Consider the following 26650-nt stretch of genomic DNA (forward strand, 5'->3'; position numbering starts at 1 on the left):
TTATCTAGTTACTGTATTGAATTTAATTTATATTTATTTAAATATAAATCTCTCCACTGCAGAATAGGTGCAGTGGTAATTGTCCTGGATAAATGTGCATTAGTTGCACAAAAACAAATCAGCTGACACACCTATTAGAATGGCTATAATCTATAATAATAAAAAGGTAATATGCTAATCAGACCGGACGTCCTTCCGGACGTCATTCCCCAGAGGGAAGCCGCCCGGGTCCCAGGTGCCTGCCGGTGGTCAGAGGAGGGAAGCCTAGGTCCTGGGTGCCAGAGGGAAGCTGGTGCTGCAGCCAGAGGAAGGAAGGCCTACTCTTGCATGAATTTTCGTGCATCGGGCCTCTAGTAAAAAAATAAAACACACAAACAAAGAATGGAAAATAAGTGCTGGCATTATTGTAGAGAAATTGGAACTGCCTTGCATTGCTTGTTGAAATGCTATGAAAAAGTTTGGTGGTTCCTCACAAAACTAAACAGAATTGCCATAGGATCTAGCAACTCCACTCAGTGGTATGTAGCCAAAAAATTGAAAACGGGGACTCAAGCACATACTTGTATATCAGTGTTCATTGTAAGACTATTCACAATAGGCAAAATGTAGAAACCACTTAAGTGCCCATCAGTGGATAAGCAATTGTGGTATATTCATACAAGAGTATTGTTCAGCCATAAAAAGGAATAGCACATGTTACAACATGGATGAACCTTGAAAACATTATGCTAAGTGAAATAAGCCAGGCACAAAGGGACAATACTGTACAATTTCATGTATATTAAATAGTATAATGGGCAAATTTATAGATAGAAAGTAGGTTAGAGGTTACTAGAGATTGACAGGAAAGGGAGGATGGGAAGTTACTGCTTAACAGTTACAAAGTTTTTGTTTGGTGTGATAAAAACTTTTTGGAAATAGTAGGGATGGTTGCACAACATTGTGAATGTAATTAATGCTATGAATTGTACATGTAAAATAGTATATTTTAATATCCTATATAATAAAAGGCTAATATGCAAATCGTCCAACCGGTGGAAGGACCAGTCTCTATGACGCACACTGACCACCAGGGGGCAGACGCTCAACGAAGGAGCTGCCCCCTGGTGGTCAGTGTGCTCCCACAGCAGGAGCGCTGCTCAGACAGAAGCCGGGGTCACAGCTGGTGAGCACAGCAGTGGTGGCCTCTCCCGTCTCTGCAGCAGCGCTAGGACCCCCTCAGCGGACATCCCCTGAGGGGTCCCGGGCTGCAAGAGGGCGCAGACAGGACTGAGAGATGCCCACCAAGTGCACAAATGTCATGCACTGGGCCTCTAGTCTATAATAATAAAAGCATAATATGCTAATTAGACTGAATGTCCTTTTTCATGACAAAGCCGGGGCTGCAGCTGCCACGGCTGTGAAGGAAGGATCAAGGCAGCGGGAGCTGCAAAGGCCTACTCTTGCAAGAATTTCGTGCATTGGGCCATATGTATGTATATATATCCACAAAATTTACTATTGTATTATACCACAGACCATTGAGGTATATACACTTTAAATGAGTGACTTGACTTGCATGATCTGTGAATTATATCTCAATAAACTTGCTAAATTGCTGAAAGTCTGTGAGGTTCTCCTTTGTTAGGAAGAAGGGAGCCCATACATTTCTGTCCCAAAGATAGGCAGTGGGATAAGCCACACGGATCCATAAATCCGTGTAAAATAGAATGCTACTGTGATCAACTGTTACACAGCAAAGATGTGTTACATGTTAGTAGGGTGAACGTGTGCATGCCAACCTGCTATTGTGCTGTAAAAAGCTTCCAGGCTTCCCGAATTTGGTGACTTGCTCAGCTAGTTGGGGGTGGGGACAGATGACCACAGAACTTGGGAGATTTTCATGTTAGAAAGTCATTGTGGAGTTTTGTCCTCACACTTGTATGCTTGAGTGCATATAAAATATTTGTAGTCTTTGTTGTTTGGTAGGAAACCAAAAGAATGCAGTCCAAAACCATATCCAGCCATCTTTGAAATGGTGCCTGACTCTAGTTCCAGTATCGTTGAATGCATTATGGACATTTTTTTTGTTACCATGAAAATAAGTGGAATAACCAACAACTGGAACTCCAAAAGTGAAAACTAGGTTGAGCTAGCTTAGTTTGGAGGTAGACAAAAGTAGAATTTAAGTTGAAATGAAGTATAAGTAGCCTGGCTGGCATGGCTCAGTGGTTGAGCATAGACCTATGAATGAGGAGGTCACAGATCCATACCCTGTCAGAGCACATGCCAGGGTTGTGCGCTCCATCCCCAGGGAGTGGGGGTGGGAGGGTGGCTTACAGGAGGCAGCCAATCAATGATTCTCATTTTTGATGTTTCTATCTCTCTCTCCCTCTCCCGTCCTCTCTGAAATAAAAATATATATATATATATATTTTTAAAAAGAAATGAAGTGTAAGTAGATATTAGCCAAATAAAAATTAGCTAAGCATTATTACAGAGAAAATATAGCAGACAGAAGCCTGAGTTCAGAAGTGATTTAGTATATCCTGGTAACAGAGATAACACTGCTGTGACGGAGGCTGGTAGCATAAAGTGTTATGTAGGCCATCGCAAGGGTTATGGATTTTATTCCAAGTGAAAATATGAAGACTGAAGCATTTTAGTCATGGGAAATAATATGATCAGATTTTTGTTCAAAGGACATCAATCTGGGTATTGTGTGGGAAAAAATGGATTGAAGAGAACAGAGTGAGTAGAGGCAGACTAATTAAGAGGAAATTGTAGTGCGTTAGCAGGAAATGATAATGCGTGGACCACTGTGGTGACAATGAGATTAGGAACAATTAAATGATTGGAGATATATTTAGAAAATAGAACTAGAAAGACTTCGGGGGAAAATTGATTTTGGAGCCTAAGGGAGAGTGTCAAGAATAACTGAATCCAAGGCTTTGGGCCAAAACAATCGGTGGATGTTGTCTCCATTTATCATGGTAGAAAAATTGGGATGGAGAGTGGAGAGGTGACAAGCTTACTTTGGGGATGTGTTGAGTTTGAGATGCCTATAAGACTTCCAAGTGGAGTTATAAAGTTAGAAAAGGAGTTTGAGAGAGAAATAGTATTTTGGAGTCTTGATACATAGACATTATTAAAATTAAAGAGATAAGATGAAATTGCCCACTGAGAGAGAGGATAATGAGAATTGCTATTGTAGGGATCTTCTCAACCACAAAACTAAAGTTCATATTCATCAAAAAATTTCTTGTTAGGAACACCAAAGCCAGGAAAATCAGAGGATAAAGACAGATAGAAGAAATTAAGGTCTGTTTATATTGGTTTTAATTGGTTTTCATTTCTTATTACTATACTTGTTAAAAAGTCTTTCCAATTTCCCATTTCTATACCCTAATATTTTTTACATGTTTCTTATTATCCTACAATGTTTTATTGCAAATATAAGATACAGTATTTTTGTTACATCCTTTGGCTAAAATTATTGTGAAATTATAAGGATATTTTAAAATAAATCTTTATTGTTGAAAGTAGTATATATGTCCTTTTTTTCCCCCATTGCCCTCTCCCAGATCCCTACCCCCCAAGCCTTCACCACCCACTGTCTGTGTCCTTGGGTTATGCATATACACATAGGAGTTCATTGGTTGATCTCTTCCCCCCACCCCCACCTTCCCCTGCCTTCCCTCTGAGGTTTGACAGTCTGTTCGATATTTCTATAACTCTGGGTCTATTTTTGTTCATCAGTTTATGTTGGTCATTAGATTCCATATGAGTGAGATCATGTGATATTTATCTTTCTCTGACTGGCTTTTTTCACTTAGCATAATGCTCTCTAGGTCCATCCATGCTGTTGCAAATGGTAAGAGTCCTTTCTTTTTTTATAGCTCTGTAGTATTCCATTGTATAAATGTACCACAGTTTTTTAATTCACTCATCTGCTGATGGGCAGTTAGCTGATTCCAAATCTTAGCTATTGTAAATTGTGCTGCTACAAACAGGGTTGCATATATTCTTTCTGATGGGTGTTTCTGAGTTCTTGGGATGTATTCCTAGAAGTGGGATCACTGGGTCAAATGGGAGTTCCATTTTTAATTTTTTGAGGAAACTCCGTACTGTTCTTCACAGTGGCTGTACCAGTCTGCATTCCCACCAGCAGTGCACGAGAGTCCCCTTTTCTCCACATCCTCGCCAGCACTTGTCATTTGTTGATTTGTTGATGATAGCCATTCTGACAGGTGTGAGATGGTATCTCATTGTCATTTTGATTTATATATCTTGGATGTTGAGTGATTTTGAGCACTTTTTCATATGCCTTGTGTATGTCCATTTTGGATATTTTAATTATTTTATATAATAAAGAGCTAATATGCAAATGGTCATCACGCCCTCACGCCCTCACGCCCTCACGCCCTCATGCCCTTGTGCTTTCACACTGGGGCCAGGGGACCTGAGGCTGCACCCCCCGCCGGCAGGGCTTGACAGGGGACCTGAGGCTGTGTCCCCCACCCTGCTGGGCTTGATGGGGGTGGGGCTGGCCGGGTTTGGGTATCACGTGATTTCAAGGCGCACACGGGTGGGTGAGGACTTGACTCTGGGTCCCCCGGCACACCCCAGATTCTGACAGAAGGGAGATTTTCATGTACATTTTACTAATTTTCTTTCCTCTCTGACACTTCTATTATAGAGAAAGGGCAAATAGCAATATTAAAATATTTCCTCTAATTAATTCCCCTTTAATGTGCATGACTTTTGTATACCAGGCTACTAGTTGTTTTTAATATAAAGCATTTATCTGAGGAACTAATTTTCTAGATAACTTACAGAATTTACATTATCTTCCTGTGTCTACTGTATCTTGCATATTGTCTGTATAATTTTATGGAAAGAAACTGTTTTGGCAGATGCTAAATCTCTAAATTAAAAATAATTTAGGATATTTTGCATATTTAGTTACTTTTTATATTTCCTATTTATGTATATTTTATATGCTTTTTAAAAATATCAATTGAGCTTTTCATTTTCTTTAGTTTCAATTGACTTCTCTCTTTTTTGAGCTGTATGTAATGCATCTTTTTAAAACAGGGATATTTTTCACATTTCAATTTAAACCATTCAGTTCATTACTATGGACCCACCTAGTGTCAACTTTTCAAATTCATTCCCTTACTCTGTGCATATGCCTAAGTTAAACATCATATAAACCATATGATAAATGAAATGCTTATGTAATCTTAACACTTAAATGCTCATTTCAGAATCTTAATATTTTTATTACTTTCTTTTTTTTCATGATTTGCAGTTCAGCTTTTATTACTTTCTTATGGTATACATTGTATGCGATGTAAACAATCTGAAAATAATTAACTGTCAGCTAAACATGCAACTTCTAGAAAGCATCTTATTGTTCTTTTCAGCATTATTCACGGGAGAGGAAAATATAATCACTGGTATCAAGAGTAGTATTATTGAAAGAGGTCATGTCACATGAGAATTTGTGTGACTTATTTAATGTATTGGAGTTACTTCTCTAAGTTTATACACCATACCTTACTAGTTATAATAATTGCTAACACATATTGCATTTCACAGTTTCCAAAGCATTTTCATGTATATTGCAAATATTAAATATTTATATTATCTTTGCAAGATAGGTATTGTTATCATTCCCAACTTACAAATGAGGCAACTGAAGATCAGAAAGGTATTAGAGCAGAATTATGACTTGAAGCTAGGTATTCTGACTTCACATATTAACTGTTTGTGTTTATTCACTTTATTATATTGTTGCTGAGATTTTGATATATAACTCAAGCGATACATATCTTTTAGAGCTAACTACATACTCAGGATGCATGTTATATAACATTTGGACTGGCTATCATGTATATAATATGTCAATGTTTAGAAACTAGCCTACCACCTAATTAAATTAATGTGATTTAATTAACTTTACTGGGTAGGATAGTCCAATATAATTTTCTTCATTGCATTTCTCTACTTTGGTCAAGTAAAATATTTTATTTAGATCAATTTCATCTTAATGTGTTTATTTTCAATATATGTAATGCATTGAAATTTAAAACTTATTACTTAAATGTTTATGACAGTAACCATCCCAAGTTTCCTGCCCTTCAGTTTCTGCCTAAATAGAAACAAACTTGCTCCTTTCCCTTGTCTGGGAGGAAAAAAAAGTCCAGAATAAGCCATTTACCCAAGCAAACCTTTAATGCAGCAGTTCTCAACCTGTGGGTCATGATCCCTTTGGGGGTCGAACGACCCTTTCACAGGGGTCGCCTAAGGCCATCGGAAAACACATATATAATTACATATTGTTTTTGTGATTAATCACTATGCTTTAATTATGTTCAATTTATAACAATGAAAATACATCCTGCATATCAGATATTTACATTATGATTCATAACAGTAGCAAAATTACAGTTATGAAGTAGCAACAAAAATAATTTTATGGTTGGGGGTCACCACAACATGAGGAACTATATTAAAGGGTCACGGCATTAGGAAAGTTGAGAACCACTGCTTTAATGCATTCTGAAATGGAGAGGAAGAAATGGAAGGGAGAGGGAGAGGGAAAAAAAATGTGCTGGATCCCCATCCCTTCTTTCCCCATACTGCTACCTCTCAACTCAGAAGATTGAATATGCAAATGGACATTTATGCTGCTTGTTTGAAATATTGTATAATGAAATAATCTGCGTCAAGTAATGACAACACAAAAATTCTAAGGCTAAATATCGCTGTGGTCTGACAGTCAGTCTCAAGGTACTACAAAGCTGATTTTAAGATGCAGACAGATGTCATATATCTGCACATCTGCCCAGGGGTTGTGGTTGTCACACGAAAGTTATCACAGTGGGATCCTAAGCCCTAGGTGGAGGGTCAGTTCACAATTTGTGCAGGAAGTTGTACAGTGCAGGGTACTTTACTTCTGGTCTTTTTGCCATAAGTCGCCACCACCACCTGGCTGTGGAGAGTGGTGTTTTCCAGGCAGAATCTGCCAGTGGTCTAACATGCCCCGACTTAAGTCATTAAAAAAATGAAATAACAAGTTGGGAGGCAAGTAGGCTTTCCCTTCAAACATGTTATAAAATACCTAACTGTCTAGTTTAAATTCATTTAATATCACAATAGTTATCATTCCCATAATATATATAATATGTGGGAAGATATGTTCCCATAATATACCTTAATTCGCTTCTGAAGATATTTAGAAATATTTTGGTGTGATGCTTTTCTAACTGTGCTTTAAAGAGAAGGATTTTCCCTGCCCCCCAACTATGCTCCAAACCCCGCCACACAAAGCCACCCCTATTCTTTAGTTTAATATTTCTGTTCTCCTCATTTTGAGATAGTGTTCCAAGGCTAAAATGTTTGAAGACAACTGCTTTAGGTTTCTATTAACCAGTTGTAACTAGTTTATGAGCAGCCTGGTTTTATTTGCAGAATGTTTATATAAATAATGTATACTTCAAATACGAATACCATCCAATTCACTGAATACAATTTGTGGTCTTCCAACTTTTTTTACCTCATTCATTCTTGCATGTATGCATGGGAGACTCAGGATATAGTCAGTTGGCATCGTGTTTAACATATCTGTGAAAGCTTTCTAAAGTTATTAAGTTACCCAGTCTACTTCTACTTGATACTGAATTTTTCTCTTATCTAGATATGTCAGAATCAGGGATCAAGGACAATTCCTTGAATTCTGTAACTGATTTTATAATTTCTTTAACTGTAGGTATGCAGGCAAAACTACATGTACATGATTGAAAGGCATGGTTACATATATGTTTGACAGGAGTTATAGAAAATTAGAAATTAGATAAATTTATTTTTGAACTAATAGAACACAAGTGATGTCTCATTGGTGTTTTACTTAACTATTCTTGTGATCCGACAGCATTTCTATTTTCTATTTCCTTGGCCTGTTAATAGGATAGCTTCTTTCTTGTCTAATTGGCTTAAGAGTTTATTTAAATATGTTTTAATTTAGGGAAGGTTATCTGCCCCTTTTTGTACTTAGATGCATTCATTAGCATGTCCTTTATGCAATAGTGTAGTTTCCTTGTAAAAGAATTTTCTTGCTTTCCTTAAACTAAAATAGAGAGGGCATCTTTAACATAGGTGTTGGTATTTATCGTTCCCCTGCCACGCTTCCAGAATATCAGGATGATAAGGGGAAACCATTAGATTCTCTCCATTTAATTTAACAGTTTTAATTGGACAGTATCATTATCACATTTTCTTTTAGTGAATTGTGGGTTGGTTTTTCAGTGAATCAAACTGTTCATGTTGCTTATGAGGTTCAACCCTTGGCATAATGTCACTAATGCTTTCTACAGGACCTTGAACTAAAGCAACAGGAAAATCTATCAACAAAGAGATATAAGTGGAAGATTTTTAGATCAAAAATAAGATTGAAATCTTTGTCCTGGAAGAAATGGACAACAGTGGGCAATTGCATACTTGATCACTTTAGATGCAATCAAAATGGCAGTGACTGCCGAATTGCCAAAATGGCATCTGGACACAGGGAAAAATGAAATGGCAGTTGTATTTGACAGTGATTATTGCCATTATGAAATTAATGAAGAAGTCCATTATGTTATGAAAGCAGTGGCCAGTTCATTAATTTCTTTTTTTCTCAAAAACTTTAGATGTTGTAATTTTAAGGTTTTCACTGGTGTGTTTTTCCTAGAGTATGCCTTCAGGTGACACTTTTCTCTTTCTGATGCAGTTCCTAATATGGAAAGCCAATGTTCTTTCTGGAGTCTTTGTTATGGAAGGGAATTAAATATTTGTGTGTGCGCATGTCTGTGGTGTGTGTGTGTGTGTGTGTGTGTGTGTGTGTGTACGCACACCCAAAGCTGTGGGGGAAGGCCATAGAATTTATGATTTCATTTGCCAGAGATGAACTCTGTTCTCCTGGTATTTTAAGAGCATCTCTCACCAGTGACTGTCTAATTGCTCAGATCAATAACTTTTAAATAGGCCTCTTTTTAAAAAATTATGTTATTTATCCTTTCTAAAAACTTTTAACCTATTTAGTTTAGTGCTTCACTCACCTTATAAAGGAGCCTGTCATACTTACAAATAAAATTTACTTTTTCTATGATATCTTTACATAATTTCGTGGAATATTTTCATCTCTAAGTTGGAAAACTCTATTTATATGTTCTGCCATTATGTCATATTCATTTGTAACATCACTTTTCCCACAAACTGTCCCAACTCACAAACTTCTGTTAATATCACTGCTGTTGTCCATGAAATTTAACACTTCACTTCATGTTATTTCTTACACTTTAATACTTGTCCAGGGAAAGCTTTTTTGAGGAAAGTGGTATTTAAACCTAGATGTAAAGTTGATGTTGGGGGTGGGGAGCATGTCCTGATCTTGGGAAACAGATTGTGCTTGAAAAGCACTGAGGTAAATGATTGTACTAGGTTACCTGTTATATCTATTATATAATTATATAAACCTTTACATCTAGGTTTATATTATATATTCATGCACGGGGAGGGGGGTGTCCCTCAGCCTGGCCTGCACCCTCTCCAATCTGAGACCCCTTGGGAGATGTCCTACTGCCGGTTTAGGCCGGATCCCACAGGGATCGCAATCTGGGACCACTGGCTCCTAACCGCTCACCTGCCTGCCTGCTTGATCACCCCTAACCACTCTGCCTGCTGGCCTACTTGCCCTCAACTGCCCCCACCCCCAGCCTTCTTGCCCCCAACTGTCCCACCTTGCCAGCCTTCTCGCCCCCAACTGCCCCTACCCTGCCAGCCTTATCACCCCTAACTGCCCTCCCCTCCTGGCCTGATCGCCCCTAACCACCTCTGCCTTGGCCCCGCCACCATGGCTTTGTCTGGAAGGACATCCTGAAGGTCTCCCAGTCTAATTAGCATATTACCCTTTTATTAGTATAGATAAACATATGTAATATACCAGTACACACAAAGTTAGGTTTCTGAGATCTCTGGATTTTTTTCTTCAGCTAGCTAGAGGATGCCAGGGGTATTATAGAACTTGAAATGGTTGGTCTGGAGGATACAATAATGAACAAGACATAACCATCTATCTTTATATAGCTTAGAGACAAGTAGCAGGAACTGATGTTCTTGGTATTATGAGACTCCCAAGAACGTTAACAGGTGAAGGACCATGATAGGATTCCAATAGTGTCTGACGCTTCAACAAACCTTAAAGGATAAGTAGAACTTAGCCTGACAAATTGGGATAAGGGGGTTTGGAAGATATTACAGGAAGAATGTGCATTTCACACAAAAATCATTAAATGAAGACACAGCAGGCTGTTTGCCCACACTAGACCTGTCTAGGGGAGCAGGAGCATGAACTTCATGGCATGTTTGGAGAGATGAGGCTGGAGAAGGAGATCATGGCAGAGCATGAAAAGATTACATATCCCAAGAATATATTCACTGGGGTCTTTGAATTTCCATTATTAAAGAAACATTTATTCCAGAGATGAAAATTATGTTTTATAAAAATACCTTTAAATTGGGGATTACCATAAAAATGTGAATATGTTTTTTCTAATAGTGAAATAATCTTTAATAACAAAAAAATACACATTAATTATAGTTCTCTGAAAATATGTGTTGGGTCTGCTTATCTGGATTTGAGAAATATTGTGTATAGATTATAGGCAACAATTGGAGAGATTTTAGTTTCATTTGATTTGTAATTAAACAATTTAATTTATGTATAGTTAACATTTTTTTGTGTGGGGTGGGGGGAATGGACTCACATTCAAAATTGGCTCCATCTTTCTTCTCATTCAAGGACCCAGACTGATGGGATAAGATCTATTTGGGATAAGCTGTTTACATGGTGGATGGCAGAAACAGATAAGGTGGCTGAGCTAAATCTAGCATTCATACAGAAAGCTCCATGTTCCATTGGCCAAAGCAAGTTACATGTCTAAGATAGAGTCAGTGAAATAGGAAGTAAACTCCATTGGCAGGGAAGTGTAGCAAGCAACATAACAAATTATTTATGAATAAATAGTACAATTAAACATAAAATGTTAATCAGAGTTGTGATTTTTTTGCCAAAGTGATAGGTTTAAAAATGGTTACCACATTGTAGTTGTAAATTGCATTCTCATTAAAGGACGTTGAGCACCTTTCCTTTGTTTAAGAATCATTTCTAGTCCTAGCTGGTTCAGTGGTTAAAGTGTTGGCCCTCGGACTAAAGGGTCCCAGGTTTGATTCCGATCAAGGGCATGTACCTCAGTTGCAGGCTTCATCCCTTCCCTGGTGGGTGCGTATGCAGGAAGCAACCAATGTGTCTCTCACATCAATGTTTCTCACTCTCTGTCTCTCCTCCTCCCTTTCACTCTCTCTAAAAATCAATGAAAAAAATATCCTCAGTGAGGAATAACAAAAAATTTGTTTTTAAATTTAAAATAATAAAATCCGTTTCTAAAAAAATGGATAATTTTTATTTTCTTTGAACAAGATATATTGTTTGCCTGTTTCACTATTGGTTTATCTTTTTCTCATCGATTTCAAAGAGCTCTTTACATATCATGGAGGCAAGATCTTTCCTTTGATATGGGTTCCATTTTTTTTCCCAACTTGTCTCATGTTTTCTGATTTTTTTACAGTACTTTTTGTCACTTACAAGTTTTTGGTGTTTATATAATTGGATTTATTAAGAGTAAATGGACCAATTGTAAAGAGTAAAGAAATCTGAAGTTTGGCCCACAAAACAGAAAGGAAATAGGTATATATTTAAATATGTGCTTAGGATGCTGGCATATCTTACAAATGCTTATCACATTTTAGTCTATGCTTTGACTTCAAGCAAGGTTTAAAAATAAATGTTTCTGATTTAGACCCATTATTTCTTTAGAGTTCATTAATATTCAGGTGTTTATAAATACTAATGTACCATTTGATACAATCAATATTTGTAAATTAGTACCAATTAATCATTTCCCCATTTTATGAAAGTATGCATTAAAAATATAATCTTAATATATAGAGAGATGGTTTACAGTACAAGTATAGATTAATGATTCTGTACGTATTTATTGAATGATTGAATGGATACATTCTTTTGGTAAAGTCTGCTTTTTTGCATTTTTTTTTAATCCTGGGCATAGTCTGAATGAATTGATTTCTATGTCATGGCAGTAAGTAATTTTTTAACAATTACATGAAAAAAGTAGGTGCTATTTGGCAGTAGTTCTACAGAGTGTTCAAAAAATTCATTTTAAAAACTAGGTTTTCTTGAACACAATTTGGCTGTCAGGATTCTAACATTTCAATATTTTAGTTTGTCTTTCACTTTCTCATTTGGTGTTTTGAAATTCTGGATAAAAGCAGAATTTGCATTTATTTCCCCCTTCACACCAATCACTGTCATCACACACATGTGAAATGTTCAATACAGTAATGAATTGCTTTTAATTCTCTCATTGAATTAGATAATGCTAATAAATGTAATTGTACTTAGAAAAAATGAAAATTGTAACTTGAAAATTACAGCACAAAATGTTTTCAGATTCATTCGGTTGTAAAATCAGTTCTTTTGAAAATATGGTCATTTATTTTGTGACCAATTCAGTTCTCCTGGACATTTTAATTGAATTGAATTTATCCAAATTACCTTTAATTAATAAAATTTGTATTTTTCTTATCACCTTATATTGATGTGTGAATTTAGTTATGACATAACTTTAAAGGGCTAGAATAAACTAAAAGGACTGGTCTTAAAGCTGTTAAAAAAGTTACAAAACTGGTTTAAAAGTGAGAAGGGTAAGACGTTTTATTTTGCAAAATATAAATTGACTTATTAAAGAAGCGTTTATATAATTGGAATTTGAGAATCAAGAGGGACCTTACGACTCATCCATCTTCCCTGAGACGTTAAAGACTTAAGCCAGACCACATCACCAGAGAAGGAGTAGAGGCTCTGTTAGAGCACATGCCTCCTAGATTTCATCTTAGCATAATTCTCCCTGCACTATTCTAGATAGTACACCGAACATCGTTACGAGGTGACATTTTCATTTACTATGAATATTTGTTTGTCCTTTACTTAGTATGCTATCAAAGGAGAATACAGAGAAGAGACAAGTGTAATCAACTTCAAAATGAATCCATGTTCAAATGTTTTCATACTTTACTCAGTTTTAGTTCTTATTCTGCTATAATTAGTATCAAGAAATATATACAACATCAACAGTGGAAAAACTCCCCTGAAAGATGTGTACTAAGATATTTTGCAGCAATCATCTAATAAGTAAGAATCTAACTTTTTTTTTTTTTTAACAATATCATGGTGTTACTACTTCTCACGTTGCGGCTGCCTCTTTTAAAATGTCAGTGGAGTATGTTCTCTGGATTTCTTTCCAGGTTGAGAAATTAAATACAGGCAGTTTGGTAGCCAAGATCGCTTTCTAAAGATATTGTCCCATTTGAATGGCTTCTCTTCTCATGGGTTATGTGATTTTTTTTTTTTCTCACTAGGTGTCTTCTGCTTTTTTACCACCAGAGTGGTTTGTGGTTTTTTTTATCTTCATGAACTGACACCCATTAACATCACTACTTATCACAAGGAGAGATGATTGTGTAATGAATAAAAGCAATAAAAGTATGAGTTCAGTTGATCTTATCTTCCTAATAGCTACTCTGCCTGAAATAATTATTTCTGTAAGATAGAAATTCCATTGCAAAGTAGTAACATGAGCACTAGAAAATAGGTATTTTACCTCAGAATCCAAAAATTGTAATTATGATAAAAAGAGGATGTTTAGGAATTATTTTTTAAAAGAGAGCTAAAGTATACGATTTCTGCTAATTTTTGTGTTTATTGTCACCATTAATGGGGTAAGATTTTAATTTTTTAATGCTATGTAAAAATCATCTTTTATATCAAGCTATTTTTCAAGATGGGGCAATCAACCTAACTTTGTCCAAAATTTGGATATTCATATAGCATTAAAGCATAATTATTAAGCACTTCCCTTGCACTTGATATTTAATTGCTATTAGAACTTTGGAGGGAAGAATTCATAACTTTGGTTTCCCCATCTCTGCACTTACTAGTTTTGGGACCTTGGACAAAACAATTAACTTCTTTTTATAAGCCTCAGTTTCCTCACTTATAGTTGGGGTAATACAACAACATCTCATATTGTTGTTTTGAATATTAAATGAGATAATTTTATTTTAAATGCATCATAGTGACTGGTAGAAAGCCCAGAAAATAAAACCTATTATTTTTAAATTTCTTCAAATTATTCTGAAGGAAATAAAGGGTAAGTTATCAAACAGTGGGAACTATTACTGGGAATGGCATCATCTCTTTGAGAAAAGTATGAGACCAGAGTTTCTAAGGTGAACCCATTCTTAATGTGTTCTTAAAGAACAGTATTTGGTAAAAAATGTGATCTGGGGATAATTCATATTTATATTCTAACTAACTAACTGACAATACCATAAGAAAGCTATTATATGCCAATTCTCTGGCATAAATGTATTATAGAGAATTGAATTTTAGGTCTTTAAAAAAGAAGATAAGCTATTGAATTTCTTAGGTGATTTTCTGACACTTTCCAATTACAAGATTAAAAGTTTGAAAGGACACATAATAGGTCAATGATGAGCCCATTTTTTTTTAAAGAGGGCAGGTTCTTTTTCGTTTTTGTGACAAAGTAAAGAGAAAAACAACATGAGGAGAAAAAAATATTAGGTGAACATTTTCTTTTTTTAAAAAAATATATTTTATTGATTTTTTACAGAGAGGAAGGGAGAGGGATAGAGAGTTAGAAACATCGATGAGAGAGAAACATCGATCAGCTGCCTCCTGCACACTCCCTACTCGGGATGTGCCCGCAACCAAGGTACATGCCCTTGACTGGAATCGAACCTGGGACCCTTCAGTCTGCAGGCCGACGCTCTATCCACTGAGCCAAACCGGTTAGGGCAGGTGAACATTTTTTTAATGCCTCTTGTGTCAGGCAGGTTAATTCAATACACTGTTGGTAGTGTCTGACACTGACTTGCTTTAAATTCATTGTGTTTGTAACACTAAAAGTTTTATTTCTCAAAAATAGCCTTTCAAATTCTTTAAAATGCAGAAACTAAAGCTTGATGGTAAGAGTGTATATTAAATATTAAAGTGTAATCTCTATCTATGACCACATATTTCAATTTCAGTTATTAAAATAAAAAAAAATGTTTACCAATTCTCTTAAAATATAGAAACAAAAATACTTCTAAATGAGGAGAGATATATTAAAATGCTTGCTTGAAACAATTCCTGTAAGGGGTTAATGTTGGAAGTAATCTGTTTATGATCTTAAATGTTTGGGATAGTCCCAGCAGCATTCAGTAGCTTATCTTATATTTTCTTAGTCTGTGTGAGCTCCTTCTTTTGCAGTGGAAATAACATGAGCTCAAAAACATACTTTTTCAGGTTCACTCTATTTTCCATAGTACTACTATAGCAGTGTCAAAGAAGCTCATTAAATTAAAATTTGCTTTTTTTAATGTTGTTTTATTGTCGTTTGTACTCTGGTCTTCTCTGAAGATGTATTTATGCTTATATATTTGTGTTTTTAGATCATTTTCAGATTTCCCACCAATTTAATTATTACTCAATTCAGTTCTCATCATCGCTTTTTCCTCATTTGCTTATTTATTTTGGTTTTAGCTTTTCTTAACGTATTTGCCTTAGAGGGCTTGGATATGAAACAATTAGTTTGAGTTTTGGTCAGATATATTTAATTTAGATTTGTTACAAATTTTTCTTGAATTCTTCTTTTGAAATCATAGTACTTAACATCTTGGTAGGCATTTAGTAGATGTTCAGTGAATACTAAAGTATATCTCAATCTACATATATTATGAAACGTTCTGGAGACCTACTTATAATAGTACTAGAGGCCCCATGCACGAAACTTGTGCAAGAGTAGGCCTTCCTTCCCCCGGCTGCCGGCACCGACTTCCCGTGGGTACCCAGGACCTGGGCTTCCCTCGCAGCCCAGGCTTCTTCTGGAAGGACATCTGGTCTAATTACGCTTTTATTATTATAGATAGCAAAATCATATTCATATGTTAATTCCTATACAGAAAATACCAGATACATAGTGGAGTGATTATGTTAAACTTTTCAGGTAATTGATAAAGAATATGTTTTTTTTAACACATATTATATGGTAGTCATTGACATATATATTATTTAACCATTTTAATATTTACTGTAAAATAAAAAGTTTCATATATTAATTTACTATTTATTATTGGATTTATTAGATCAATTCAATCATTTAATGAAATTGCCAATGATAGGACTTTATGAGAACATTTTATAACTGCCTTCTCTTTTGCTGACATTCTAAATGTTGCCTAAATTTGAATTTGCAATATCGAATTCAAATGAAAGAAAACTTTTATGGCCTAGAGAGTTAAATTTAGAAATATTTATTCCATTCAACCATCAAATACAGTACTAACTTCATATGCCAATGAGATTATATCAAATTTAATTTCATTAGCAATTATTTGAAAGCCTTTAAGTTCACTTAAAAAGTGAGTACCATCTTGGGATTTTCATTCAGCTATAAATTCTAGAGTGTTATTTTATTGTGTATTATAGTGTCACAAGTGAAATAAGATCTGGCTTCAAGTAACAAATGGACCACTAACCATTTGTATGACTTTAAATTCCTTTTGCTCAAGTTTAAACACTGGGGAACTTAGGGATATACAGACCCCCTCTTCTCTATGCTGCACAAGATCCATGAGCTAATCTATGTGAAAAAACTTCCTTCTGAGCTTGGGAGTTCCATTAGTTCCAAATATCATTATTAAAATGATCATTATTATATTTGGCAAATTTTCTGTCTAGTTCCTAGTCTATTTTAAATTGTTCAGTAGGGATGATTGTGCAAGAAATAATTTGTGTTTTTGAATAGCTCCAGTAATGTTTATAGAAATACACTGAAACCTGAAACTGACTTCCAAACCATTTAATATGTTCCTATGTATTCTGTGTGTTTATTTGGCACATGCATATCCACACATACATATATTAAGTGTCTCTGAAAACAAAACCAAAGACAAGGAAGATCCTGATATGAGCATCTTTCCGTTATGCTATAGGTGGCCTCAAACATTCACACTCTCTTTCTTACCTGCTCGGCTGACCTTCTGGATTAGAGTTTCAGAGAAACAACCAGAGGTATTAGCTGTAGCAAGACAGCAGCTGGGACCATACGGATCTCAGCATCCTGCCTTATGGCCACTATCTTTGTTTCTATCTTTATGCTGCCACTATGTCTCCTTCTTGTGCTCTCCCTGCATCCTCTCCTCACTGCCTCCTCCTTTTCCTGAATCCACCTCCCATTGCCCCTGTAACTCACCTCCCTCCTTCTTCATTTTTTCTCTATGTATATAAGAGGAAGCAAGAGTCTCTAATTTGGAAATTTAAAAAACAAAACTATTTTTAAAGGGTATATAGTCGCTAGCCATGCAGCTACCATCCCCTAATTCTCATAAGCAATGTGAATAATATAAAATATTATTTCTGTATACTTTATCAATTAGAATGTTTCAGATTGTAGGTCTCATAAGGGCTAAAAACATATGTAAAGTACATGCAGCAATTTTCTCATTTTTCTATGTAGGAGTGAGTTGTGGCTATAATAAAAAATAATTTGAGGCTAATGACAAGAAAGAATAGTGAGTAATATCCGTCCCCCTTCCCCAACTGCTGAAAATGAAAATCATGTCAGCGTCAAGTCATTTTTGCCACATCCCTTGTTAACAGCTTTTTCAGGGTGGGTCATAATTCTCTGTTTTGTTAGTGTCTTAACTCCATAGTGACATGCTTAAGGCTGATTCCACATTGATTTTGTAGTATATACTAATATATGTTTATTTTTAGGATACTCCATCATGTGAATGATGGATTGCAATAATAAGTTATTATCAACTTTGTCAAAAAATTATAAGCTTTGAATGAATAACAAATTGATTAATATGAAACGGTGAATCATCGATTGTGATATCTGAATATGTGTATGGTGTCACGTTGTGTATGTCTAAGAAAGTAAACTTACTGTCTGCCTGTCGCCAGGGGAAAAAAAAAGTGGGACCTAATCAAACTGCTGTGGGGTCAACCCTTGTGGTTTTAAAGGCCCTTAATGTTGTCCAGCTGCAAAATAAAAGGAATTGGGAGGGGAAGTTGGAAGGAGTGGAGGGGGTTGGGGGGGAATGTGTGGAAAAGAACAGGGAGTCTGGCTTTTATTTTTTTTTAAAGTGAGTTCAGTGCCAGCCTGGACATTGGCTGTGCAGACTATTGAGCCATTGTCTGCTCCATTTCCAGAATAGCCCCCAGTTAATCACTTCGGCTTTGAAGGGAATTTCCTCGTGGAATTCTCCACAGAAAATCTAATCAACTGACCTGCCCTCTCAACAATGGAAGGCTTTTTTTTCTCTCTTTCCCTTATTGGGGCGGGCTCTGTAATGTAGCCTTTTGTGCAGAACGAACCCTCCCAGTAGGAGTGGAGAGCGTGTGTGAGTGACTGAGTGTGTGTGTGTGTGTGTGTGTGTGTGTGTGAAGAATGCACACTATCTCGTGTTGGTGAGTGTGTGCTTACTCCCTGACCAGATGCTGCGGTGCGCGGGGCAGCCACCAGCTCTGCGTGCGTGTCTGTGTAAGTGTCTCTCTCTGTGTGTATGTGGTGTATGTGCCTCTGTCATTTCATGTCAAAGGTACATTACCTGATTACCTTCCTCGCCTGCCAGATTTTTATCTAGATAATTGGAACTGCTATGGAGGCTGTGCCTTGCCAGCCAGCCTAGGATCTGTAAAGCCATAGTTTGTCCACCTTGTTATCTGTGGCTGCCTGGGCAGAGGAAATTAAAGAGACCCACAGCCAGGGGAGCGCTTCCCACCCCTGACCTCCCAGCAGTCCCAGGCAGGACAGTTTGCTGGTCGCATCTTTTTGTTTTGTTTTTGTTTTTGTTGTTTGGTTTGCGCTTTTTGTTTCCTCCTGCGTGTGCGTGTGTGTGTGTGTGTGTGTGTGTGTTGTGTACGCGGGCGTGCGATTTTGGCATGTGGATACCTATTCCCCTCCACATCGCACACCGCGTTTTATGGAGTTTGGAGCTGAGGAAACTTTGCTTGGGTTGCCAGGACGTTCGCACCACTTTGTGGAAAGCACGGGCGAACAGTGAGACGGACAGAGTGAGTGACAAGTTGTTTACAGGTTTCCTTGAAGGGGCCTCTGCTATATTTCAATCTGTCAAAGTTGCTTTTCTTCCCTCAGAACAATGCCTGATTGTTGTGTGCGAGTGTGTGTGTGTGTGTGTGTGTGTGTGTGTGTTTCCGTGTGCTCACAGAAAGAGCCTAGGAAGGGGTGAGAAGGAATAACAATTCTTTGTGTAAAAAAAGGCTATTGCTATCATTTCTTTGCTTAATAAGTTAATAATGCAGTTTGATCGGGGTTCTGCTAGTGTGCAGATTTCTCTTTTAATCAGCAGCAAATGCATTTTAGAAAAAAACCATGCTGTGTGTGTGTGTGTGTGTGTGTGTGTGTGTGAAGGAGAGAGAGACAGACTTTTATTATTTGGAGGAGAGAGAGTATGGGAGATGTGTGAAAGGAGTTGACTCCTCACATTCGGTGATGTCTAGAAGAGAGAATTAAAAGGAAAGGACAGGCACCCTGAGGTTGTCTAGTGCCTTGCAGCCCTAAAGAGCATGCAGCCCCGTGGAAGGGGGAGCAGCCAGACCCCGCTGCTGGAAGTGCGCTACCCCTTTAAGAGACTGGTCAAGGAGTCCTAGGAGAGGGAGGGGGGATGAGGGGGAAGAGAGAGAGAGATTGAGAGAGAGAGAGAGAGAGAGAGAGAGAGAGAGAGAGAGGGGAGAAGAGAAAATCAATTGGTTTAGAAGGTTTGGACTCACTTGACAGGTTCAGTTGGAGACGATCATAGGTGGCTGCTGTGACAAAGGGAAATTGTGCTTTTCCAGCATGCTTACTGACCCTGATTTACCTCAGGAGTTTGAAAGGTGAGTACAGTTTTTACCCCCTAATATATTGAAGTACAACTCTCCCATTTTACAGTCGTCTCTGAATCAATTGGAAGATGCTGCCCAGTTTGTTAGAAAAGCTTTTAGCTCAGTGTTTCTGCAATCTTGTTAGCTGATTTTTGGTGGTGATTGCCCGGACCAAATTGAACTGATTTGTAAAGTCTCTGAGATTTCAGTGTTTTTAGGTTGCGTCCTATAACAGGAAATTAAATGAGCATTAAGCATCTCCCTCTCTCTCTCTCTCCCTCACTGGCTTCTTTTCTCTTTCTCATATACTCTTTTACTTTCTTCCTTCATTGATATTTTTCTTCCCTTCTACACCTTTTTAAGTGCTTTTGTGCAGAGTTGTTAACCATTTTCCGCATCTCCGTCTGGCAATTCCTGGGGTGACAGAAGATTTTAGTGGTGGTTAAAACGGAGGCTGTAAGTTCCTATGTGATCCTTCGTAAAACTTTGGGAGCTGCTCAGTAAAGCACATGACCTTTTGTTGATATAAGAGAGCAGATTATTTTAAAGAATATTTAATAGTGCAGCGATCCCTTAGATTATTTTTGAAATGTCAAAAAAAGGGAAATGGGATGATCACTTTCCAAGTTTTCGTGACCACTTTAAGCACTGCTGTCTTAAACTAAATTTTGATTTACAATATATCCCCTCTTGCTCTAAGGGGAATACGTGTATTTGTAATTAAGTAGTTCCTATTTGGAGATATATGTGCAATATCCTTCTATTTGATGTTGATATAAGTGAACCAGGGCTTTGCAAGAATTTTAGCCTTCTTAGTGTTCCTATAAGTTCACATTGAAATTTTTTAAAATTTGAGTTCTTATCCCAGCATAAGTTCATTTTTAGAACTATAAATAGAATTTTGTTTGCCATTAAAAAGAATTCAAACTTTGTCTTCTGTATGGTGAATTAAAAAAAAAAAATCTAAAAAAAGCCAGGATGCATAATACCCAGGCTTTTTTTTTTCAATTTCATGAAAGCTACCTTCTGTATAAACATTTGTTGTATCTGACTATGCAATGCAAGCTAGGTGCTAGACCAGCTGGTTAAAAATATGCTAAGTCAAGCTGTTCATCGCTCAAACAACTGAATTTGATATGAAAAGATGAAAAAAGAAAGGACAAAGATTAAGACATTCTAGAAGTGAAGCAATTGAAGAGAAGGATATTAAGAATAAAATAATGTTTGATGTGGCCAGAATTAGAGAAACCAATATCAGATCAGGGAAGAAAGTAAAATAGCCAACATATACACTTCAATACTGTCTTCTTTCTTTCATTTCTTCTTCGTCTTTTTTTTTAATTAAGGTGAATCCTCACTAGATAATATCAGTGAAAGGTTGAGTGTTCTTAATAGTTTGAATTCATCTTTTCAAGTTTTATACATTAACTCTTTCAAATAGCTTTTGTTTGCAAATATAGCCTATTTCATAAGTATATGCTGATGTTATTGATATTGGAATATAATATTGCTTGATGTAGCAGTTTGTTAATATACAATAGTAACTTTCCCAGCATGTGCTCAGGGTATCACTGAAATAACAGTATTCTTCAACTCTATGCTTTTTGAAAATAAAACTCTGAGTCTGATTCGTAAGCATGTTAACAGACTGTTCTTATAAAAAGGTAGTTACATATTAACAGACTGTAGCCTATTTCTCTATATAGGCAAGCTTTCCTGCTGTGAACTTTATTTGTATTTTTTTCAGTTATCTCTTTTAAACTAAACTTTTACCTTTCCTATTCTGATGCTCAAGTCTCTTAACAAATTTTTTCCTCCTGATTAGAATTTCTTTTTGTTGTTGTTGTCACCTAAAGGCATGCTTTTCTAACTGGCTAATTAAATAAGCAAGTGATAATCAATAGAGTTGTTAGTATAGACAGCATGTTTGGCAATATTAGTAGCTAAAGTAATTTTGAAAACTGTCATATAATATAAAATTTCTTAATAATTTCCCCTATGGCTATACGTGATAATATATACAAAAATCTCAATAAATTCATTACTATTTATTTACATTGAATTTGTATGAGTGGGTATATATATATTCATCTACATAGCATATATAACTTGCAGAGTCAATAGTGAATACATATATTCCCCAAAGGAGGTATATATTCTATAACTATACTACCACATATAGTTAGGTTTTCTTTGCATTTTTCAAATATTTGCAACTTTCATTGGATAAGTAGGGTTTTTCTATCAAGTGCTAATTTTATTCTATTTATTCACCTGCTATAGTGAGTTGTTCACTCAAACTTAGTCTGAAATCTGAAGAAAATACTTCTAAATTTCTTTGTGAGATAGAGAACTTTGCTCTAGAGGATATAAACAAGTTGCTTAGGGGTCATGTATTTTGGAAGTTTTATGTGATCTTTTTATCTAATTTTATTTATAGAGCCATGCCCATCTTCTGTTATTCTCTGCAACCTGTTCACTAGTTGGAACTTTAAGGAATATTCAAAACTTAAAAATCAGAATCAAAATTTGGATTTATACATGTTATGTGTGTATTATCAGCCCTAGAAATGTATATGGTCAATACAGTCAGACTAATATGCAGTTGTTAAGAAATTCAAAACTAGTAGCAATTCCATTGACTGTTAAAAAAAATGTCCAGGAGGTAGAGCAAGTTAAAGAGTGATTCTAAAATGTAAAAAAGAATTATTTTTACTTGCAAGCGTCCTTGTCATAATTTATTATGACTAATGAAAAACACAATTCTCAGGTGGGAGGTGAATAGGCAAAGTATATCCTAAGGAATTGTTTGTAAGCAATTTTAGAGGGAACATAATTGGCAACATGGTCTAAATGTTAGCAATAGCGTCATAAAAGAATGAAAGTCTGAACTCTCCTAAAATTTTTTAAAAGAAGACAGAGAAATTATATATTTCCCTAAAAATAAAAAATTGTGAGGTAAGAATTTTCCTTTCCTAGAAGGAAAATATTTAAATTTTGTCTTAAATATTAATATTAGTTTATTTCTGATGAATGAAAAAAATGAGTTTTTGATACTATCATCACAATTGTATTCCATTTCGTTCCTTTATAGTTATTCTATTTGATAATATAATAATGTTATGACTAAACTACATGTCACTTTCCAACTGCTTTATGTTAGAGACTTCAGTAAAAAGCAAGGGTAAGATGAGAGATTAAGAAAACAGTTTCATAATAAATAGAGAAATTGGGATTGAACATAGTAGGATGCAGCAAATTAAGTTCATAGTATCACCTACTTAATTGCTTCTCTCAAAACGGGTGCAGACAACGATTGCGTATTTTACTCAGTCAGAAGGTTTTACTCTTCTGTAATGAAAATCTAACTTATATACCTATCATATTTATTTGTGGTCATATTGACTAAAGAGACAATTTTTTTTCACAGTAAGAAACTTTTAAGTGTTTTTCTGAAGCCATATACATAAGGTATTATGAAAAACTAATTTGTTAAACTACCATGAAACATTAGTATTAGCGGTCTACAAGGATCCCTCTAACATTAGCAGTACTTTAATTACCTAAAGTTTAGCCATAGTTATAAAATACTTATTACTCAGACAGATTTATGTGATTTAATTAGGGACTTAAAAAATAATTGTACTCATGCGATAAGACAGTCATGTTAGCAGGTAATCTCTAGCTGTGAATCGAAGGAAAGTTATCTGATCACATTCTATCACCTGAAGGAAATCGTAAACCTGTAACGTTGACGTTATGTTTTCAGGATGTTCTGATATCTGCCTTTGTCCATTTTATTATTTTTTATTTACTATTACCTTGTAGAGGAAAAGGTGCCTATCATTGATTATAGATTTTAATTACCTTCTCAGTAAGCCTGCAAGTTAACTGAGCTATAGTAGTAGCTTGGAATGCAGCTTGCTTGAAGCAATGGGCAAACTGCACTTCTGTCACACTCACACTGGAGTAAGGTCCTGAAGGCTTAGCAGAGACCTGACTGATTACCAAAACAAGTAAGGGTTAAGTGTCAGGTGGCGTTGTATGCTGCTCAGTGTTTAGCAGATTAACAGATATAGAAATGTGTGAATGTTATGATTACTTCACATGTTTCTCAAATATAATAAGCATATGACAAAGTCTTTACCTGCTCTTAGGGAGCTTTTAACTAGAATCTGTATATGCATCAGACCTGAGAGGCAAATTAAATGACCTATTCTAATACTTCAGCACATTACTTCTCCACAGAGCTGGAAGCTATTTCAAATGGATTACATTTATAACGCATTTAAAAAACAAAAGTATGTTTATGGATAAAATCTGATCTTTATTATCTATTGTTTCCACTGTCAATTCTCCAGCCTCCTAATGAGTATATGCATAACGCAGATATGTATTCTGTAGGTTCAACACCTTCCTTTTTATAGATTATTTGACTAAGTATAACGATGGATTTTTGCTTTCTTCTATAATTTGTTATTCATTTATCATTTCAATGAGGTTAACTAATAGGATGGGAAATAAACTAATATGTTTCTCTTGTACTAACTAATTCACATATAGTTTATTATGTCAGTTCTCTGACCCAGATGATGGCAATCAGATAAAAAGATGTTCATAGATTTAACCACAGCATGAAATACTTTCCTTCTAATGGAAAAAATTTGTTGAACAAGAAATGGACTAAAACATAGCAAATTCTTTCTTGCCTCATTCATCCTGCCCTTTCCTGTTCATCAATTGATAGCATCATCATTTATATTAAACACAACATTTGAATGTTAACTGCATGTAGTGGTATTGCTAGCCTATAGTGTGACACAGACGAATGAGTGGCTTTGCTAGAGAAGAAAACATTTAAAGACTATACTGTGTTCCTTCAGGGAACAGTATTTATTTAGACACCCTTTAGGAGGATGCTACACATTCCTTCCTTTTAATCAAGACCTGCTCATGGTTCAGGAGAAGACCTCTTTCTGTCTCTTTTTATCTTATATGTTTTCTCCTGCAGTTGGATAGCCTGTCTCCTTTCCATTTAGAATTAGCTGTTCCTCTCTTCACTTACTAGTTGAGAGTTTTATACGTCTCCTCTGCAGACACAGTGGTGTATGGTTCTGCTTGTCCAATAGGGGGGTGTTGCATTTCTACACATTCAGTATCCTTTTCCGTTGGAGCCTGAGTGAAACCTCAGCAGTCCTCCTGCCTTTGCCAGACTGAGGAGTCAGAGACTCCAAGTTGTTCCCAGCTCTTGCGCCTTCATTGTAGAGCTGCATTCTGCTCAGTGGGCTGCTGAGGAGGACCAGACCGGAACAGGATTGAGAAGAATTCTGGTGAGAACCCTTTAGAGGGATATGGTATTTTAAAAGAATGTAGTAAACAAGCAGAATTGTGGCATAAACAAAGATAATTAGCATAAACAATGTCGTTTTAGGACAGGTGGTTTAAAAAAACAAACAAAACAAAAAACCCAAATATGAACCCAACTTGAATGCTGCCAGTTTAGAACCACTGAGCCTTCACCAGTACTTCATGAGAATTACCCAGGTTTGTTGATAAACTTGTTAACATGCCTTTTCTGTTTCTTCTGTATCATTCTCTTTTTTTTTTTCCGGTCATTATGCCCTTTTGTCACTCAGCTTGAAAGCAGTTAATCTATTACAAGGTAGTTTAAGGAGTTTTTTTTACCCATAAAACATGACAGAAGGACAATTAAAAACAAAAGCTTGTAGATGTTCATAGACATTGGAAATCAGTGTCTAACTTTAAATCAATTCAAACCTGAACTTGGCTCATTGTATTTCAAATCTCTCTTTCTATTATTTAAGTAACATTTCAGGCACTTGGCTCTTTAGTTTTGTCTTGCCTTAGATCTGAGAGATTTTTTAGTTTTTTATTTTTTGTTGTGGCTGAATCATCGCTTGTGGTGTATGTTTATGTCAAAGTGAAGTGTTGCTTATTTCATCTTCCTGCTTTTCTCTATAACTGATTGAAGGTGGTCCAGCAGGTATCAGTGTAGCTGGTGATCATGCAGCATAAGGATGCTAGTTATTGTGAACCACATTAACTAAAACTGCTATGCGGTTGTGACGAATTCTGAAGTGGAGGCATTGAGGCTTATTACTAAATGATGTGTTTTTTTTTTTAATTCTTTACACTGAAATGTTTTGACTTCAATGAAATGTAGAGTGTGGTGTACAGAAATCTGTTTCTTTTTCTTGCATTAAGGACCAAAGTTCTGTATTGAAGTTAAGGTTTTTATCTCTTCATTTTCTCATGGAGAATGGGGACCAGGAATTCAAACTGGGTATCTCTGGTATTCTGTAGCCCTTCCCTTTGCTGAAATGAAAGCATTTGTGAATGAGTTTGGGTTTCTTGCAGTTATAAAGATGTGTGTAAACTAGTAAACCATGTCTCATTCATGTGCGATGGGGAATACTTGTACTTCAGGGACAAAAATAATTTGGCTACGAATTAGGGCTACCTGCCAGTGCCAACACATACTGTAGGTAAGAGGAAAACTATAAAGAAATGCTTCTGGAAGCAAACCCGTTAAAACTTTCATATGTAACAGTGTATCTATTTCTGCTTTTC

General features: G+C 36.0%; 1 protein-coding gene across 8 annotated transcripts in view; it reads left to right on the forward strand.

Moving 5' to 3' along the window:
• The window catches only part of SOX5 (SRY-box transcription factor 5), a 972837-nt gene that overhangs the window by 551850 nt on the left and 394337 nt on the right, over window positions 1-26650 (forward strand). For 4 of the 8 annotated variants that reach the window (XM_070410549.1, XM_070410550.1, XM_070410555.1 and 1 more), the window contains exon 1: window positions 19589-20071. The exons of 3 other annotated variants lie outside the window; for them this stretch is intronic. In XM_070410549.1, coding sequence (XP_070266650.1) covers window positions 20034-20071 — 38 coding nt within the window. In that variant the 5' untranslated portion in view covers window positions 19589-20033. Of the gene's footprint in view, window positions 1-19588; window positions 20072-25347; window positions 25390-26650 lie in introns of those variants that run through there. One more of the 8 variants, XM_070410554.1, reaches the window with a different exon arrangement.

The sequence above is a fragment of the Myotis yumanensis genome, unplaced genomic scaffold (genome assembly GCF_028538775.1).
Source record: "Myotis yumanensis isolate MYYU_CA2020_CCGP unplaced genomic scaffold, mMyoYum1.0.hap1 SCAF_3, whole genome shotgun sequence".
NCBI classification, from domain to species: domain Eukaryota; kingdom Metazoa; phylum Chordata; class Mammalia; order Chiroptera; family Vespertilionidae; genus Myotis; species Myotis yumanensis.